Here is a 20,704-nt window from a genome sequence, read left to right on the forward strand (position 1 = left end):
AAGGTTCTGTGAAAGTTGAAAGAACATGTTTACTTTTTCTTAGGGAATTCACATTAGCTGTTGAACCCAGGAAGTTCACAGAACTTCTCTAAGTGGGGAAGGCAGAAAGGTGTGTGTATGCACACACACGCTCTCTCTTTCTCTCACACACACTTTTTTTTCTTTTATTTTGGGGGTGATGGTTTTGAGACGAAAAATGGTTCTACAACCATTGATTCAAAGGAGATTACAGAAGAATTAAAATCTGGAATTAGAGTGGCGAGTGATTGAAAATAAAGTCTGGTCCCCTAGGATTCTGGGTGTGCCCAGTGTTCTCTGTTTGAAAACTCTCTATTGACTGTAAATTCTTCAGGGACAGCATCTATATTTGTATTATGTACTTTCAGAGTCAATCACAGTAGGGCCCTGATCCTTGATAGGAGTCTAGCTGCTTTCATAATAGAGATAAATAAACTCGATGTATATGTTTGTGGCTGAATAGCTTGGGGCTATGAGTCATTGTTGATAGTGGAGTTAAGGCAGGTTAAAGGTCTTGGACTACATAAATTGTGAGCAGTAAATGAGGATTTTGAAAGAGTTCTGAGAGGGAGAGGATAAAGTGTCTTAACAATGACAGGTGCCAATAAGCTACTAGACTCTCTTGAAGAAATAAAATAACGGAGGATATAGAATGGGATTGAAGAAACCAAGACAATCCGTCTTGGAAGTTGTCTGGAGTCCACTGCAAGCTGTTTTCCATTTTGAAAACAGGGGAAAGAATAGTGAGAGGGGTAAAGAAGCAGTGACAGCTTTTTTCTAGAGGGTGTTTAGAAAAGAATAGGAAAACTAATGAGGTTATGTGTCTTTCTAATCTATCTATCATGTACCTATCATCATAGTATCTAGGTACTTCTGATTTATTGAGGGGGAATTAAAAGAGCTAAATGAGTATAGCCTGGATACACAATGAGTACTGGGACAGGTTAATAGGATAACAGTCTGCAAACATCTGAAAGTTGTAAATACCAAAGATGAAGAGGAATTATTTAAGCAGCTACATGTGGGTATAATGGTTAATGGAATAAAGAAAGATAAAATATAACCTGGATATTTTGATAGTACGATCAAGTAGATGATGGAATAATCTTCCAATGCTGAAAGACTCATGGCTTGGGACATTGAAAACTAGACTGGAAAATGCATTAACAAATGTACAACAGGGGAAAAATCCTGCATTGGCAGGGAGTTGACCTAACAGAAGATCAAAAAAAGAGGTGATGTAATAGGCCAAAAGTACATACAAAAGCGTAAACAGAGTTAGTAATCTATATAACCAAACAGAAGACACAGTGTTTTGCTTCTCTCTTTTATTGCAACCCATCTCAAGGTCAAAACATTCACGGAAAAATAGAAACTTACAAATTGTGTGAATTGTCTTGTTGCACTCATAAAAAGACATTAAAGAGAAATGACTAGAGTTCTCCACTATATCTGCAATATTATTCACTGTCTTTATTCTGAAAATATTGTTGCCATTTTGGAGTAGATAAAAAGCCCAGCATAATATGTATTCACATGTATTTATGACATTCCAAGCAAAACTCTACTTTATATTTTTTCCAGATAAATGTTTTCAGCTTCATTTTGAAGTGTCTAATAAGAAAACATTTAACAACTGTCACTGGACTTTGAGTTGATGCTTTCTGTAGTTGTCAAGAATTAATGCTGTGGGACTGGAATACAGTTTTGGCAGAATTGCACGGACATACTAAAACTGTTCTCCAGGTTATGGTGCATCAGTTCATCTGGATTAGCAAAACACTTTGACAATAACGGCAACTCGTCAGCTGAAACTTGAGCATTTGATATTTTGGATTAAAAGAGTATAACCTTTAAAAAGCAAATACGCAGAGTTATTCACCTCAAAAAATCATCCTTTAACCAAATTGCAACATTCTAAAGGTTAATGCAACTTCAAACCAAAGCTGTAACATCTGTATTTTCAATGTCTGCTTATCAACACTTGTCAAATTTCACTCTTGCGACACATATAGAAAATTAAACTTTTTATGTATTCACTTCAGCTATTTTCTGCATATATTATCTTATAAATCAGTTTTGGATTAAAAAACAGGTACACAATTGCCAACCAAAGTAGTCTTCAGTAGCTGGGGAACAAATATGAAAAGCACAGAGTACAATGCTTACAATATACGATTTAGAGGATGCCAGAAGAATTTTTCCTCCAGAGCAATTATTCTCTTCTAGAGTAAGGCCCTGATCTTGCAAAGTGATGCATGTGGTTGGACCCTTACGCCCACATGGAGTCCCACTGAGGTCAGCTATGCCCACGCTCTTGCTTTGCAGGAGTGGGACCCACATTAGCAACCACATACTACATCGGGGAAAATCAGCGTTGTGGCTTTTATTTATTGAACTTTCCTTTTTACTTGAAATTTCAGAATTCGGGAACATGACAGCATTGTGAAAGGAAACAGGTTCATTCAGAAAGTTTAATTAAAAAAAGAAAAGAAAAAACAACAACATTATTTTACGCTATATAAACATGGCCTTATTACTGATTTCCCACAGCGGGTGTCTTCTATGCAGCATTTGGTTATCTGTGGTAAATTAAAGCGCTGTTAGCTCACTTATTACAAAAATGGCAAGGTGCAAAAATTGAGAAATCTATACAACATCTCCTATATGACTATTTAAGGAAAAATCACTTCTGCTGTTCTACAACATAAAACAAGTAAGATTGTCTACTTGAATAACCATTCAATAGTTACCATCATTTATTAAGATTTCCATTCAAAAATGAATTTCAAAATAATGATTTTTGTAATTAGCAAAATGTTTAGAAGAAAATCACAATTATTTGTGGATTCTTATATTACTGTGCATCCTAAAACACATGGGTGGCGTCAGTCTAGGTAATAATATGGATTAAGATTAGCTCCCAGTTTCAGCAGAGGCCTATACTGATCAGTTACACTGGTACTAGCACTGAGTTATCACTTACAAACCAAAGGAAACATGCATGACTGAGGCAAAGGGAAGAGAACAAAAGAAAATAGGCTTAACATCTAATATAACTCAAGCCATCCACAGAACTAGTAGGAATCCACTTCAGGAAATCTGCCAAAGGCTTTTACATTGTGTTTATGTGTACAAAAAGGATACAATGCATTTCTTAAGATTTGTTTTCGACATTCGTACATAGTTTTACAGTACATCAAAGTCAGTGTACAGTCAACTCCATTTTACTGTAACTTGTGTAAACTCACAATTATATTGCATCATGAAAGCTTGTGAGCCCTCTTCAATGTCTTTAGGGATTTGCAGATTTTTAGGACGACAATTAACAGTCAGAACAGATACATGAGTCTAACTACAATGAGAGAGTCCAGTTTCTGTTCCAAAATTTCCAGGAGGGGTCACCAGACATAAAATGTTCATTGCTTTAAAAAACATTAATTTTAAAACTTAAAAATAAAATAAAAACCTCTTTTAGAACAATGGAGTCTTGAACATATATTTCACAGAAAGCAAAATGAGATTTAAAAACATGAAAAGGTTTAAAATATTCCTGCAACATTGTACAACCAAAATCTGCAGTCCCCATGACACCTGCTGAATGCATTAGTCAAACTGTAATATCACATAGGTCGTTATGAAGCAGAAGACATACTGGGTGTCCAGCCCATTTGATAAGCCCGTTCCAAGGTCCTCTTGCAATCTTGCAGTACAGTACTGAAGGTTATGTGTGGATATTGCTGCACGAGCTGTTCCACTGTTGCTTCATTCACCTACAACCAAAGAAAAGATTCTATAATCACACTAAGTAAATAAAACATGCAACCTAATATGGACAACAAGACATATCAGTGTTTGGATTTCTAAATATGAAGCTGCATGACTCATCCTGCTAGCCTTCTTTATGCTGGAAGGACTTGCAGCATTGGACCCTTGGTTTATAATTTGGGTTATTTGAATATAATTAAGTGCGGCTGTTTTTTATGACAAAAATGAGAAAAATCACAGCTCCATCATGACAAAAAATGCAAGTCATAAGTTAATACCATTGTTTGTGGTGGAAAATGATAAGGAAAGTCAAACACATATCCTTTATTTTAAAATAAGCATTGTTTTTAAACCATTTGATAATATTTACCAAACAGATTAAACCCCTTTAAGATCCCATGCGGCACTACCCTGGACACTCAGGGGAGCCAAAATTGTAAACATTCAAAGACTAGAGTATCTTGTTCATGACTGCACTGCCCAGAGTGACAAACACCTACATTAGGAGTCTTTTCACAGACAAGTATCCATTCAAACTCTACCAGCTAGATAGACGTTTACCAAGTGTAAGATTTTCCTGGTGATAGAAAAATGAGAAATTGGCTGTAAGAGTACTGAAGATAAGAGAAATAAAAACAACTTTGGGCATGATTCTGATACGCTTACTTACAACAAGTAATAGCTCCACGACTAGCACCTTTGAAATGGTACTAATCAATGTGAATAAGAGTATGGGAGTCTGTTAATGAAGAACATAAAATCATATGATTACGTAAGGAGAAAACAATAAGAATGAATTTTATTGGACATGAACATCATACGGTAATATGGGTCAGCACTTCCAAAGGTTAAAGAGTCCTCAAAAATATTTAAAAGCCCACAGAGCTCTACATATACCTTTGGTGGCAGCTTTTTTAGCCTTTAAGTGTAAAGCTAACACAGAACTCAGATCCTTGGTGAGACACGCTGAAATGGTAGGAATCAATAATTAAAACGTACAAGACTGGCAGGTCAGGGATGTCCCTGCTAGACCTTAACCATCAAAGATACCACCTTTATTCTTGATTAGACAAGGCAATCAGACAGGCCTAATTAAACCTAACACCTTTACAATTGCAATGCTGTGAGGGGATTAATTTGTCAATTATTTTTAAGCTGATTGCAGTTCATATCACAGAAGTAGACAGCTTCCTTCATCCTTTAGATAAATAAAAGATTAACCTAAGAACCACAACTTTTAGGTAGCTTTCTTTGAAATCTTTATTGAACACTTAGGCATTTTTAAATGCATCAATATTTCATTTAAATACTGAGCAGCCTACACTGACAGGATGTACCGGTAATACAATCCTCCACTTTTCTTTTCTAGTGTCCAACATTCAAGGCAAAAAATGAAAAATAATGTTTGCTATCGTCATTGAGATCCTTCTTGGAATATTTAAAGCTTGAATAATGACTACAACATCTAATAAAGCCTCCCATCCTCCCACCCCCCCCCTCAAAAAACCCAAGAACTATAGCAGGGATTGCAGAGATTCAACAGTGATTGCACTCTCTGTCAGGGATAAATGAAGAGTTTAATCTCCAGTTCTTCTGCTTTGATAATAGAAACACTCAATCTTCATTGGAAGCTTCATCTATCTGAGGCTGACTTGGATAGAAAACTGGTTTAACTTCTCCTCCAGGTACACAGAGAAAATGCAAGCTCTGTACTCTTTTGGTAAACAACTATGTTAAAGTAACACCTGTGGGTGCTGAAAAACAAGAAGCATCTTTTAATAAATCCAAATGAAATTAGAGGTAGCATAAGACCTCCACAATATTTGACACTCACTGGTGAATACAAACTTTTAAACTAACAGCAACATTCAGCAGAAATGCTTCTTGGAAATAAACACAGTTATGGAGACTGTTACCATTTTGTCCTATTCTGAACAGTCAACAAATCCGTTTTCTTTCAACCAATACCTTTCAGGCTTTCTGCAGAGAGCCAAGATAGAGTACAGAACCCATCATGTTATAATCTCTCACCTCCCTCTCTGGAATATTAAACCTGAATCACTAGATTAAACCCCCCAAATTATATGACTTTTACATTACAGTTAATGTAGCCAGAATGAAGAAGCTCAGAAAGGAGAGTCAGCCATTTTGACCTTCCTTGCTGGGAACCCAGGAAGCAGTGTTTACATTCATCCATTAAACTATCTTTAAACACTAATGTGTGGATGTTATTGTGCTCACTCTCAAACAAGTTGGGGTTTCTTACTAGATGTCATGGTTAGGGTTTAGTGGGGCAATGTGTATAATAGTGCAAACAGATTTTCATGCTATAGGGAACAGACAAATTCAAACTAGACACAAGGCACACATTTTTAACAGTGGGAATGTGTAACCACAAAGTGGTGGATTATCCATCTTTTAGGTCTTCCTATTGAGATGGCATGCTTTTCTGGAAGGCATGCTTTGTTAAACACAAATTACTGGGCTCAATACAGAAGTAACTGGGTGAAATATAATGGCTTATGATACACAGGTCAGAGTAGATGATCTAATTATCCCTTCTGGCCTTAAAAATCTATGAATCTATAAAAAACACTTAACACTTGTCATTAATGCTACATGTGTCTTTATAGGTAATTATACTTGCTGGCTTTTATGTGCCACAATATAGGAATATCTTATAAGTGGGGGGGAAACATACACGTTTGTTAGCAACTGTGGTTGCCAAATGGGCAGACTGTGGTCCAGCAAGTATCGAGAGGACACCCAAATAGGACCACTTGGGAGCGAGTGAAATTGAAGGTTATACAAATCTACCGTCTGCAGGAACAGACAGTTCTTGAAGGTAAGACAGTAAAGCAGGGGGCAAGCTCAAGCATAAACAGGTCATTGCATGTATTTGGCCTACAAGATAACCTAAGCACGTAGGGGACAGGCAAAAACACCATTGAAGAACATCAAGAAGTAAACCACCTGTCTCTCAATCAAAGTCTGAATGTGGACAAAAACTTATAGACACAACTACTTTCCAGGGCAGTCACAAGGATTTCTAGACACTTGTTTTAAGGCTATTTGAAAACCTTAATTTTATTATTCAAACTCTAGGTATAAACCTTAGTTGCTACCGGTAAGTTTGCAGTTAGGGTTTCTCTTATGTTCATATTTGGAACCTTTAAAAGTCTGGAAAGAAACCACTTTGAGCTTGAAAACTGGCAAGCTTACTCTCATGCCAGAGGAGAATTTTTTCCCCAGGTTTCATGATACATGATGAAATTGTTTGACTTAGTTAAATATTTAGTTGTTAACCCCTTTTCAAATTCATTTTAATAAAAGTAATCATAAACATGACAACATTATATTAGACAAGATAAATCAATCCAGTTTACATCACAGTAAAAAAAAAATGATTAAAAAAACTTTCAACCATTATAAAAACCTACGCAAGTTCTAGGATGAGAAAAAACTGTATTTGAAAAATAAGGCCATAGACTATTCCCTCTGAAATCAAATGGAAATCTTGCTATTTACCACCAGAAAAACTCAGACCAAATCAGATACTAAATCATTAGTAGTTGTAAAGGCTCAGTATCCTACTCAAAGGGATAAATAGTACATTCCCCAAAAGGAGGTAATAGCTTTAAATCAAAAAGATGTCAATCATTTGGTCCTTGTCATCAGGTCCTCTAATATTAAATTAAGATACCAAAAAGCATTTTCATCATTAAATCATAAAAAATTAAGCTTCTGTATCTTTGATAAGATGTAATTTGCCTGGCAATAAAACAGAAACCTCCAAAAATAAATTCAGCACTTAAAGAAAGCAATTTCCTCCTTCAAGCCTGTATGACTTTGGACACTGAAGGAAAAAAATGAATGTTTACATCTTCATGTTAAATATTATATTTTTTTCTCCAGCCAACTTTCATTAATCTCCATCTATTGAAATGTCAAAAGAAAGGCTATTAGCTGAAGATAAATCAATTACATTATCTAATACATTATCATTTAATTGTATTTCAATAGCACCTACAATGTGATATTTGCTATCTGCACATAAGGAAAACACAGTCCTTGCCCCTAAAAGCAAGATCAGTGAATTGATAGGCCATTAACAGCTGAACATGAGGGTTAAAAAGCACCAACAAATTTAAAAAATGAGCAGTAAATTCAGGCAGGCCCTCTCCACTCAGGTGTCAAGGAAAATCCAAAAGCCCCCGACATTGTTGGATTTTCAGTAATTCTCAAAAATCTCAGTTTTTTAAAAAAATGCTTCAGGCAGTGTTCTATATTGGACTCCAGAGAGAGTTTTACTAGGATATTCTTTAACTTCTATATCAGGGAATTGTTTCTAGGCTTTTTTCCCCACTGCTTCCATTATGCCCTCAAGATAAAGTTAGTCAAATACATCATATTTTGATCCAAGAGAATCAATTTTTGATTTAAGCCCCTCATTAGCCTCAAGAATCTTCTTCAGTGAAATTAGGGGCTGCAGCTGAAATACAATCAGCTGAATCTAAGTTTTTCAGTGAAGTGGATAGCAATATTTGCCAAGAGCGGACTGCAGTGGGGATAGTGACAGAGGTAATGACAGACCATCTATAGCTTTTTGGTGTCAAAGCTGTAATTGCTGAAATCTCTGTATCCATAGAAGTACTATGTTTCAGTATAATTTAGGAGTCATTATAAAATTAAACTAAGTCTCCAGGGATGATAACCTGCCTATGCTCTGGACCCTTTATGCTGAGTAAAAGGGCAAAAGTGGTGTAAAGGGGTCCTATAAGCTCCAGTTCAAGAATGCAAGAGGATTCCTCTAGTACACTGTAATAGAGAGCCATAAAGGCTGCCTTCAGAGGACACTTTCAAAAAGCCATGGTGTAAGGAGTATATCGGGACAGGGCTGCAGCACACAACCCTGAGGAGATTCTGGTCCATGCTGTGGCCCATAGGGCAGCCTCGGATGACTACTGAAACTTAGACAGGTCCAAGGGCTCTCTAAGGGTATGTCTTCACTACTGGCTGGATTGGCGGGCAGCGATCGATCCCCAAGCGCTCTCCTGTTGACTCCTGTACTCCAGCTCGGCGAGAGGCGCAGGCAGAATCGACGGGGGAGTGGCAGCAGTCGACTCACCATGGTGAAGACACCGCGGTAAGTAGATCTAAGTACGTTGACTTCAGCTACATTATTCACGTAGCTGAAGTTGCATAACTTAGATTGATCCCCACTGCAGTGTAGACCAGGCCTAAGTTACACCAGGGACCTCACCAACCACCAGAGTAGCCCAGGAATGAGAGGGTTAAAGTCACAGCTCCAGGCTTGGTCTACACTACCAACTTATATTGGTTTAACTACGGTACTCAGGGGTGTGAAAAATCCACGAACCTGAGCGACAGAGTTATACTGACCTAACCCCTGGTGTAGACAGATGGCTTCTCCCTTTCGGAGGGCTTATCTACACTTACAGTGCTGCAGCAGCGGAGCTTCACCAGTGGAGCAGTCATTGTAGCACTCAGTGAAGACGCTACCTGTGCTGATGGGAGCGCTTCCCGAGAGGTGGTAGCTATGTTGATGGGACAAGCTCTCCTGTCAACATAGCGCTGTCCCCACTGGGAGTTGGATCCGTATAACTGTGTCGCTCAGGGGAGTGGACTTTCCACACCCCTCAGCGACATAATTTTACTTGCATAAGTTTGTAGTGTAGGTCAGGGCTGAGACGTGTAGCACAGAATCTCACCTCTTAAGTCTAAAAAGTGTACTACTGTGCAGGGACAAGTCCTGGGATGGTTTGTGATGCACATCTCCCATTCCTGCCCCCCCGCAAGGTATCTCACATAATACCCTTCTATTAGACTGGAACTAAAGCCAGATCAGGAATAGAGTTATATAAGAAATAATTGCTGATTATCAATAAGAATAAATTCTTACCATATTTGTAATCCATATCAGCATTCATTCAACAAAATTTATTACAAATCACCATCATTAAAAAAAACAAGGATACAGCTTAATACAAATAGTATTTAAGTCGCACAAATCACTGTGAGAGAGAACATTTCTGTTAAGCCAAATCTTAAAAAACTCCTCAAATGATAAAATACTTACAACACCATTTTAGTCCAGAATGGAGTTTCTCAGGGGAACATGTTTATGCTCCTTAACTACCACGATTTTCATAGGGGGATGAGGTGTTGGAGCAGCAACTCAAGCAAGATTCAAGCAAGCTTCTGTGTGAGGCCATGTAACTCTTGCATAGGAACACAGCCAGCTGACTATGGGGAGCGCTGATGTTAGGAGCTCTTCCCTTCCAGGTTTCACGTCCCTAGGCAGCAGAGCACTGGCTCCAGTGTCAGGGCACCAGCAGGTTAAACATATTGTCAGTCGCCTAACTCTACTGAATACCTATTATTCAAAAGTAATATTCACTTGTCTAAATTTTATAAAGCTTTTAGTTTTATTTAATACCTAGTGCTCAGGAGCATAAGAAGTATTTCTTCTATAACTATCCAGTGGATCAATTTTTAAATATTTCTTTTTTGCAAGTAATTTTAGAGCTATTTTAACAGGTGAGCAGTAGCATCAAATGATGAAAGATCATGAATTGAGCAAAGATGAGTACAATGGCCAGGGTTAAAAGGGCACAATTGCCCTATTTCTGCACAGCTACATAATAGTCATATCATGAAAAAAGACAATGGGTTCATTTTAGAGATCACTACTCCATGCATTACAAATGGATTGGGTCCAAAAGGGTCCTATTTAAAGCTTTGGTCTCCAGCGTTGGTTGTTTTTTTTTTATTGGACAGTCAGGGTATATGGAAATGGTACATGCAGCTTTGTCTCTGCATGCTCGATGGTATAATATGGAAGCCCATTTTTCCATGTTGTGAGTGTAGAGGGAAGTTTGTCTTTATATCATGGGGAGAAATATGCCATGAGTACACAGTACAGAAAGAACTTTGGCTATTGAGTCATGAACTAGCTTTTGTTAGACATATTTCACAAACCCACAACCTCTCCCATGTTTTAAAGATGGAATCCAAAATTTAGAGGGAATAGAGATATACAGTAGTCAAGTTTATTCACTTTTTCTCCTTTCTCCAGCTTTAGTTTACTGTTTCCTCAATTCAATGTTTTTTAAAAGTATACTTAATAACAAATGTTTGATTTCCGCCCCCCCCAGCTAATAGTTGAATGAATAACATTCTCAAGTGGCTCAATTATAACTGTTGCCTATAGCCACAACAAAATGAAAGATTTCTGGAATCATTTTGTGTGAAGTGCTATGCACTTGATCAGTTAAGGCAGATATGTTCCACAGAGTTTAAAAGACTGCCCTAATGCCCAGAAGCAGAACCTTTGCTTAGGACTACTTTAATAATAAAATAACAGCACTAACTATATTAGTACAACATCCTACAGTCTGAATAAATTCCCTTATGGTTTAGACAAAGAACGCATTTTGGCTTAACTGATGTAGTTCTTTTACAAAATCATTATGTTTGTGGATTGATGATTAATGCAATTGACAAGTCCTGTCTCCTCCAAAATATTGATGTAACATGATTATCATGACATTCAAACCACTTCATTTTGTACTGCAAAGACCATAGCAATTTATTTCCCAGTTATGTGTGGGATAGGAAAAGGAGGAGGGGTAGAAACTATGTATAAGTATAAACATGTCTGATATTTTTGTGCTCTAAAATGAAACAAACGAAATAGACAAATTCCATAATTAGCTCAAGCACATTTTGAGGTTTCAGAAAAGAACTGACATCATGAAACTCCTATTGAGAAGTTGTGGCAAATCTACTTTTGGAATATGTGTCCCCTTTTTCTATTTCTTTCAGCTCACACAGAGATGCACATCCCTGCAGGGACGAAGGCTTCGTTGAGAAGTTGATCATGCATTTGAATGCTATTGCCTCAAACAATCACTGTGGTCTCTTGGAGAGTTTGCGGATGACACAAAGTTGGGAGGTAGCCAATTCGGAGAAGGATCGGGATATCCTGCAGGGAGACTTGGATGACCTTGTAAACTGGAGTAATAGTAATAGGATGAAATTTAATAGTGAGAAGTGTAAGGTGATGCATTTAGGGATGACTAACAAGAATTTTAGTTATAAGCTGGGGACGCATCGGTTGGAAGTAACGGAGGAGGAGAAGGACCTCGGAGTCCTGGTTGATCACAGGATGACTATGAGTCGGCAATGTGACGTGGCCGTGAAAAAAGCTAATGCAGTCTTGGATGCATTAGGCGAGGTATATCTAGTAGGGATAAGGAGGTGCTGCTTCCGTTATACAAGGCACTGGTGAGACCTCATTTGGAGTACTGTGTGCAGTTCTGGTCTCCCATGTTTAAAAAGGATGAACTCAAACTGGAACGGGTACAGAGAAGGGCCACTAGGATGATCCGAGGAATGGAAAACCTGTCGTATGAAAGGAGACTCGAGGAGCTCGGTTTGTTTACCCTAACCAAAAGAAGGCTGAGGGGGGATATGATTGCTCTCTTTAAATATATCAGAGGGATAAATACCACGGAGGGAGAGGAATTATTTCAGCTCAGTACTAATGTGGACACGAGAACAAATGGATATAAACTGACTGTCGGGAAGTTTAGGCTTGAAATTAGACGACGGTTTCTAACCGTCAGAGGGGTGAAGTTCTGGAACAGCCTTCCGAGGGAAACAGTGGGGGCGAAAGACCTCGCTGGCTTTAAGATTAAGCTTGATAAGTTTATGGAGGGGATGGTTTGATGGGATAACGTGATTTTAGTCAATAGGTCAATAACGTGCCATCGCTGGTAATTAGTATCAATGGTCAATGCGGGTCTGGCTGGAGAATCTTGCCCGTATGCTCGGGGTTCTGCTGATCGCCATATTTGGGGTCGGCAAGGAATTTTCCTCCAGGGTAGATTGGCAGAGGCCCTGGAGGTTTTTCGTCTTCCGCCGCAGCATGGGGCAGGGGTCGCTTGCTGGAGGATTCTCTGCGACTTGAAGTCTTTAAATCACGATCTGGGGACTTCAACAGCTGAGTCAAGGGAAAGAATTATTCCAGGAGTGGGTGGGTCAGCTTTTGTGGCCTGCATCATGTGGGAGGTCAGACTAGATGATCATAATGGTCCCTTCTGACCTTAAAGTCTATGAGTCTATGAGAGGACAAAGGTTATTGCAAATTAACAAAATAATCAATTTCAGGTTCTGTAGCGTACATAGTTCTTGAAGAGCCCACATCCCAAAGCTGGCAGTGCTAACCATTATCTCCTACATCTCCTGCAATATCAAGTATTATATTCCCATAAATGACAAAGATGTTTCATTCTCAAGTCTCCAGGATCATGAAGAGCCTTTTGCTTTTGTTATTTTGTAAGAGAAGCCTTTCCAAAGTGTTTTTGGTTGTTTGTTTTTAACAAAGTAACTAATTGCTTCTAGACACAGATTGTGCAGCACTTGAGAATAAAAATCTCAAAAATATTATACAAAATTATTCACAATTATTTCAAACGAATAAAACCCCCAAACTCCATAGGCTGTTTTGTCCTTATTTAGAAAAATATTTCATAAGTGATGACTACCCAGTGAAACGATGGTATTTATTTATAAACGATGGACCTTCTTTCAACTTCTTGAAATGTTCATACTGATAAAATAGTGATGGCTGTTTTGCTTTGTGGAAAACTATGGATTATCAAAACTATCCCCTCTGTTCCATGAGCATAATACTGTAATGTTTAATAAACTGGGAGACATTTTAAAGTAAGTGGAAAAATCATTTAAAAAACTTCACAGTTAACAGACATAAAATTGAAAAGTTACATGGACAATAATTCTAGAAAGTATTCCCTCACTTTTTGTGTTCCATACATAATATTGGTTAGTTCACATTGCCTTTTCCCTCAACAGTGGCCTGATCCTGAAAACACTTAGACCTGATCACATTGACATGAATGATCTTTCTGATGACTACAATGAGAACTGGATTAGGCCCTTGGTTCTTACTAACATGAATAGACCTATTGACTTGTGTATGCCTGTAGTAAGTGTTTGAAGGACTGAGTCCTTAATGTATCCCATTGTTGAATTTTGCTGTCTACATCTTGCACACATTTTGGAAATGAAATAGTTAAACTAAAGATACAACAACATACAGTTAACTTAAATTCTCTTCCTGCATTTTAGCAGACACTTTCAGTCATGCACTTAATGGGTAAGCTATTCCAGTTAGCTAAAAAAAGAATCATTTATTGTTTTGTCTTTTAAAATGCTCATATTGAAAATCAAAGGGCAAAATGAATACTTTAAAAGACAGTGGGGTCTTTATCAGGGGAGAGAGGATTGCTGTAATTTCATTCTAATAGGGTTCACTGGTCTTATGGATCTGATATCTCTATTATTCATATTACCTCACCCACCTTGTCTCTCTCATTATTCATAAACAGATATATCAATGGAAGCTCCTACATTTCACGTTACTTCAAAAATACAAAGAATTTTCTTAAATATGCAGCAATGTCATTTGAACAAATTACAGAGATTTAGGGGGAGAATAAGTGCTACAGACTTTTTTTCAAATGGGAGAAAAACAGATTTTGCAGTTTTCAAGATCAAACCATAATTTCATTCTCAAAATGATTTTATTTAAAATGGAAGTAATTTGTCAGGCATTTTGATCTATTTCAAGTTAGCTTCTATTAGCTTTTTAAAATGGTAAGGCCAATGGCTGTGCTATATTAAATCAAGCCATGGCCCTATATTCTTGTAGCTGCATTGTTGACTAATAATGGTTTGGCCCGAATAAACATCCAGCACCTGAGATCCTATCTCCCTTCCACTCAGTTCATTTTCAAGCAATCTGTGTAAGTAGCAACAGACCATGCACAAAAGGTTGAAAAATGTTGCACAGACCAGGCTTATTAATGTATACAAAAGCAGGAAATTCTTTATGCACTGAGGCATCAACTTTGTTCATAAGTTGGTGTTTCTTTACAAATCACATTCTTCATGAAAAAAAAACATAGGTAGTGCATCCTCATCACACTAAGGATTTGCAGTTCAAATGTGACTTATCATCTAACCATATTTAAAAAACACTCTTAACAGACTTTTTTAATTTTAGGGCTCAGTTTGATCTTTTTTTCTCTTGTAATTTCATAAAAGGGTTTGTCTTTTGTCAGATGTATTGATTGGCACTTTATATGTCCTAAAATCTCAATTAAAGTACTGATGGAAAATATATTTTGCAGATGATCTAAGAAAGCCTCTGGGATAAGTTATACGGTCTCAGAAATATTTCTGTTGAAAAGCAACTTAAAATTCTTAAAAACAAAAAGCTTGTGAAAAGCCAAGACTATGGTGAATTTAATGAAAGAAACTGGTGTACTTGTTCACAGCCAACACTGTCAATTTAACTTCACTTCAGTGTCAGACTGGAGGTGCTCAGTTTTGTCACTATAGCTGAGGGCTGGGTTTTTCTATGCCATTTTCTGTACGTTTTCAAGAAATGTTTGCTGCATTTTAACACTAGCATTTCTGATAGCCATTTCAAAAAACACCATAAGATTGCACAAAGAATCCAGAGTTGTGAGAATCTGTGTTAAGAAACGCACAGCTTCTAACTGAAGATTATTATGACAGATAGTCCAACTAACCAAACTGTCAGTCAGGAAAATTAATGAAGTTTTCATTCAATATTTCCTAGGCATCATGCAAGAGGATTTTTTAGGAAAGATAAGGGTTCAGATTGCCATAATGCAAAGCCTGACTGGGATGTTATAAAGGACACTGAAGAAACTAAATAAAATCATTATAACATGAGTTCCAGCAATAAATGGGTTAATTTAATGCTACCCAGTTTGTCAAATTTCCCTCAGTTTGAATCATGTTGGATTTTTTTTTTAAATGAACTGGAATAACTACTTTGTAGGGAACCTCCTGTGTCAGTCTAGATGACACTTTAGGGGTACAAATTTAAAGAATCATGTTTACAAAAAGTAAATTAGAAAGCTGAAGACTTGTGTCTTTGCATTCACCCTGACATGCTGCTGGAAATTGCAAATAAAGATCTCCAAACTAAAGGTTAAAATGTCCAGCTCAAATCCTAAACAGCGAGTGTTGGTGTCTGAAAACCGTATCTGTTATAATTTCTCAGAAAATATATTTGGGATCATGTGACTGAAATGACAAAAAAGCATAGAGCTGTTGGAGTAGCATTAAAAACAACTAAATATTAAGGACCTAAAATTGAGAAACCCTCAAAATGCATTCACAGGATGAAGTTTCTTTGTAATGATTCACAAACAAAACTGGATTTTGAATGAAAAAACCCATGTTTAAAGAAGTTAAGAAATGCTGACATTAAGGAATCATCATATTTCCCCCGCTCCACACCTTTCTAATAGATTAAGGGTAGCACAATATAACATGAACTAACTTATAACTAACTGAAGAATTGTTAGTGATAAGATTAATAGTTTTGATAGCTATATTTTTAATAATTTGTATTTTTGTATAGTGAATGAGTAGATGAGGTAACACTTAGACCAAGTCCTTGCTGGCATAATTGTGGTTTTCCCAAATCTTTTACATAGAATTGCTAATCTGCTTAATATGGTATTGCTGACAGAACAAAAGTAACGTGTTGAAAAATGTCAGTAAAAGATACACAAACATAAATAAATAAAAACTTTTTCTGGGAAGACCCAGGGCAAAGTGACACAAAAACAACATGTTATATGCAGTGTTCTTGTAGGGAACTCCACAGACCTGAAGGGAATGGAATTCCCCACTAGATACCGTAGGTATGCCAGGGGGCTGCAATGCAGCCCATCCATGAGCACTATTTCTGCCTCTGGGCCGGAATTATGACCATAGCTCAATTTTGCCTCCTATGTGGGGGGTTTGAATCATTGGAAGCTCATAAATGTTGCTCCTAAAATCTACCTGTTGGCCTCCCTCTCTGCTTGTCTATCTGGGGCTGGCACAGAGCTCTTCTTAATGGCATGCAGGAGGTGCAGATCCCTCTGCCCTCACGTGGCCACTCTGCCCACAGAAGGGCTATGGGGAGCTGTGTGGACTTTGTGTGGACTCCTACACCTGGGAGAACTCCATCTTATTTCTGTCTTTAGCTTATTAGTGTCTGAACTCTTATCCTGTTAAACCATGAAAAGAGATGTGGGGAATGAGGAGCCTAAATTACATTTTCAGTAGCTATTTAGACACTTAGATACTTAAAGGTATTTAGGTGACCAACTTCTGTGGGACTTAGTTGCCTAAATATCTTTAAAAATCTGGCCATTAGAAGCTTATCTCTCACTGAAAGTCAATGGGATTTAGGTGTCTAACTGCATAGGTCACTTTTGAAAATGGGATTTTGGTACTTAAGTCATCTAGGTGCTTTTAAAAATCTTTACCCATTGGCAGTAAAAGCCAAGTTTATCAAAATGCCCCACTCTCCTTCCTCACCACTATAACTAATAACCTGAAAAAAGCAACAAACAGTCCTGTGGCACCTTAAAGACTAACAGATGTATTGGAGCATAAGCTTTTGTGGGTGAATGCCCACTCACCCACGAAAGCTTATGCTCCAATACATCTGTTAGTCTTTAAGGTGCCACAGGACTGTTTGTTGCTTTTTACAGATCCAGACTAACATGGTTACCCCTCTGATACTAAAAACCTGAAGAAATTCCTATTTCCAATATCTACTAATATATTTAGAGTTATATGGATCAGACAGTTAAGGGGAACAGTAATTCCCTTAATGTAATTATTTTTCTAGAGAAATGTATGTCTGCTGAATATTTTTACATTACATTGAACATTTTTTTTGTCCAAGCAAAAACCAAGAGCTGTACAGCAAAACTACTACTGGTGGTTTTAAAAGGATTTAAGCATTATCTTAGTGGCCTTGGGCCTTATTCTTTTATTGATTTGACTAAATAATGAACTCTGGTGTTTAGAAGATCGGGTTTAAAATGCTACAATACAAAAATCACAACCTAAGTAACCTTCCTCATTACAAGGATATAATGTTAAGATTGACATTTCTCATGAGCATTGTGAAAATAATGACATTTATTTTAAAGCAGTGAATATTTTGCTCCTGAGCTGTGCATGTTAGGAGGCAGGCGCACGGGGGGTGGGGGGCGGGTGGGGGTGGAGGTCATGGCACTGGCAGTTTGATGAGAAATGAATTAATTTGATTATTTTCATGATGTGGATCAATAACACTCTGGCTGAGACCCATTGCCCAAAGGCAGTTAGATAATCAATGGAATCAAACACAGCATGCCTTTACCCAGCCCTCTTCTCTGATCTTTTCTGGGAGGACGCTTGATGCTTGTGTAATTCTAATTTATGTCAATTGCATATCAAAGAAATTCCAAGGAGATTTAGTCATAGGGTATTTTAGTGGTAACCATTTAAAATCTATTTATATATGTTCCTTATGCAACTTTGTGTTTAAGTTCTTCTCTCTTGAATACATGGAAATTCCTAGAAAAGCGTAACACACAGAAGCTACCTAGTACTGATTTTGATTTGGGGGCGGAAGGCTAGACAGAAGGGGCAAATCTTCTCACCTCCCCCAGACTGCAAGCTCATACAATGTAAAGACACAGATTCCAATCAGACAGACATGCAAATAAATCTTTCTTCACGCTCCAAGAATTTGCTTTAATGATGCCCCGGATACCCGGATGTTGGCATTTTCAACCTAAATGAGCAGTCATTGGAAAAAATTAGTTCTGCACAAAACTGGAAAAAAAGAGTGAAAGCAATGATTTTGTTCTGTAACGTCTCTATTCAATTGCTGTGTGAAAGAGGTTGTCATCTTATACCTGCAAATTTCACATTGCCTTTCAACACATGAAATTCAGAGATAGTGCTTCTAATATTCCTTACTTCGTTCACTCCTTCTGAGGCTGCTACTTTTCTTCCTACCAAGGCTCCACAAGAAAGTAAAATGGTCCCCCAGTGGTACTCCTAGCACCACAATGTTTGCTCTACAGAATTAATTCATTTCTCAGAAAGCTTTGATTACCCAATACATTTTTTTTTATTAATCCCGAACACTGTTTTTCCATCTGTCCTGCAGCTTTCTCAGAGATTTTTATTCTTGCAGTTCAGTTGCCTTCCCAAATGTTGCACAATCTCTTTGAAAGAAACTAGGAAAACATAAGCCACCAATTACAGGAATACAGACTATGCAGTACATGCGGTTTAACTGATGTTTGATGTAGTAAAATTTGTTTTCAGCATCAAGGCAATTGATTGTCTATAGCAGCTGAAGACCGGATAAACCTATTGCTCTTATTAGATCCCTGTTGATTGTACAAGCAGTTTTAACTAATCCACAAAATAAATATATGTAAAATTGATCAGGTGGTTCAGGGTCAGCTCTAATTCCCAAGGTCAAGTAACCCTTTGAACAATTTCTAAGTACATAATCTTAGCCCAATTCATCAAAGGCAACTCACACACTTTTTTTTCTATTGGCTCTAACAAAACACTAAAGTTTAGGAGATTAAGTAGAGTCAGCTTCAAAAACCAGAGCAATTCTTCTAACATGCTTATCCTCCCCTCAATCTGGAAAACTACAAAAGCTGAGGCTGCGTGATGCTATTTAAAACTTTACAGTTGAGCTGGAATTTTTTATTCATTGCTGGTTGAAATACTTTTCCCCACTACTCTCCACATCACAATGAATTCATAGCATAGTTGTTGTGCACAGATTGTTTTATGATAAAAATGTGGTTCTAAAACTTGTACCCAATTAGGGCTGTGCTTGTTTCACAATGGGGTTCACAAGCTGAACTTTGGTTCACAGGGGACTGAAAGAGAAACAATCCCTACATGTTCACTGGAAGATTTGAGATCAGAGGTCTCAAACCTCCAAGGACTCATAGTTATCTCATCCCTGGTCCCAGGGACTCTGGGACCTTCTCCTCTTAACTGAGACTTTTTTGAGAATGGAATGAAAAGGACTATGTGAGGGGAAAGAAGGGAGGATGGCTGTTGGAGGGAGGTTCACTATTTAAAAGATGTGCAAACAACTTCTGCCCCATGTTCACCAAATTTTTGTGAGTGTGAAATGAGCAGAGGTGGGTGAATTCTTATCAACAATTTTTTGTGTGTGCAGAAAAATGCATTTTTCAGGTCCCAAAAAATATTCACCAAATTCAGGTTGAATTTGACAAATAGTTTTGGTTAGGAATTTTTTTTTTGAAGAGTTGAAACATTTAGTTTCTTTTTGAAATTGATTTGAAACAGCGATTCAATTTCAAATTTGGCCAACTAAAAACAACAACAACAGAAACAAGACATGAAAAGCACCTGAAATGGCTGAATCAAAACAAAAACTTCAGAAAAATTAGTTTGAGTCAACTCAAAGTGTTTAGGCTGATTTGAAACACAACTTTTGGGGGTTTTTTTGATTCGATGAAAAAATTAGGAAAATGCGGTTTTCAGTTCAAATCGAACCAGATACTTTTCCGCCCTGATCATAGAATATCAGGGTTGGAAGGGACCTCAGGAGGTCATCTAGTCCAACCCCCTGCTCAAAGCAGGACCAATCCCTAACTAATTCATCCCATCCAAGGTTTTGTCAAGCCTGACCTTAAAAACCTCTAAGGAAGGAGATTCCACCACCTCCCTAGGTAACCCATCCCAGTGCTTCACCAACCTCCTAGTGAAAAAGTTTTTCCTAATATCCAACCTAAGCCTCCCCCACTGCAACTTGAGACCATTACTCCTTGTTCTGTCATCTGGTACCACTGAGAACAGTCTAGATCCATCCTCTTTGGAATCCCCTTTTAGGTAGTTGAAAGCAGCTATCAAATCCCCCCTCATTCTTCTCTTCCTCAGACTAAATAATCCCAGTTCCCTCAGCCTCTCCTCATAAGTCATGTGCTCCAGCCCCCCT

General features: G+C 37.7%; 1 protein-coding gene across 1 annotated transcript in view; it reads right to left on the minus strand.

Annotated features, from left to right (window-relative positions):
* Positions 1–1,361: 1,361 nt before the first annotated feature.
* FBXL17 (F-box and leucine rich repeat protein 17) overlaps positions 1,362–20,704 on the minus strand; it is a 443,616-nt gene continuing 424,273 nt past the window's right edge. The window contains exon 9 of the mRNA XM_026649192.2: positions 1,362–3,791. Coding sequence (XP_026504977.1) covers positions 3,654–3,791 — 138 coding nt within the window. The 3' untranslated portion in view covers positions 1,362–3,653. The remainder of the gene's footprint in view (positions 3,792–20,704) is intronic.

Source organism: Terrapene carolina, unplaced genomic scaffold, assembly GCF_002925995.2.
Source record: "Terrapene carolina triunguis isolate 2854851 unplaced genomic scaffold, T_m_triunguis-2.0 Scaffold69, whole genome shotgun sequence".
Lineage (NCBI taxonomy): Eukaryota > Metazoa > Chordata > Testudines > Emydidae > Terrapene > Terrapene triunguis.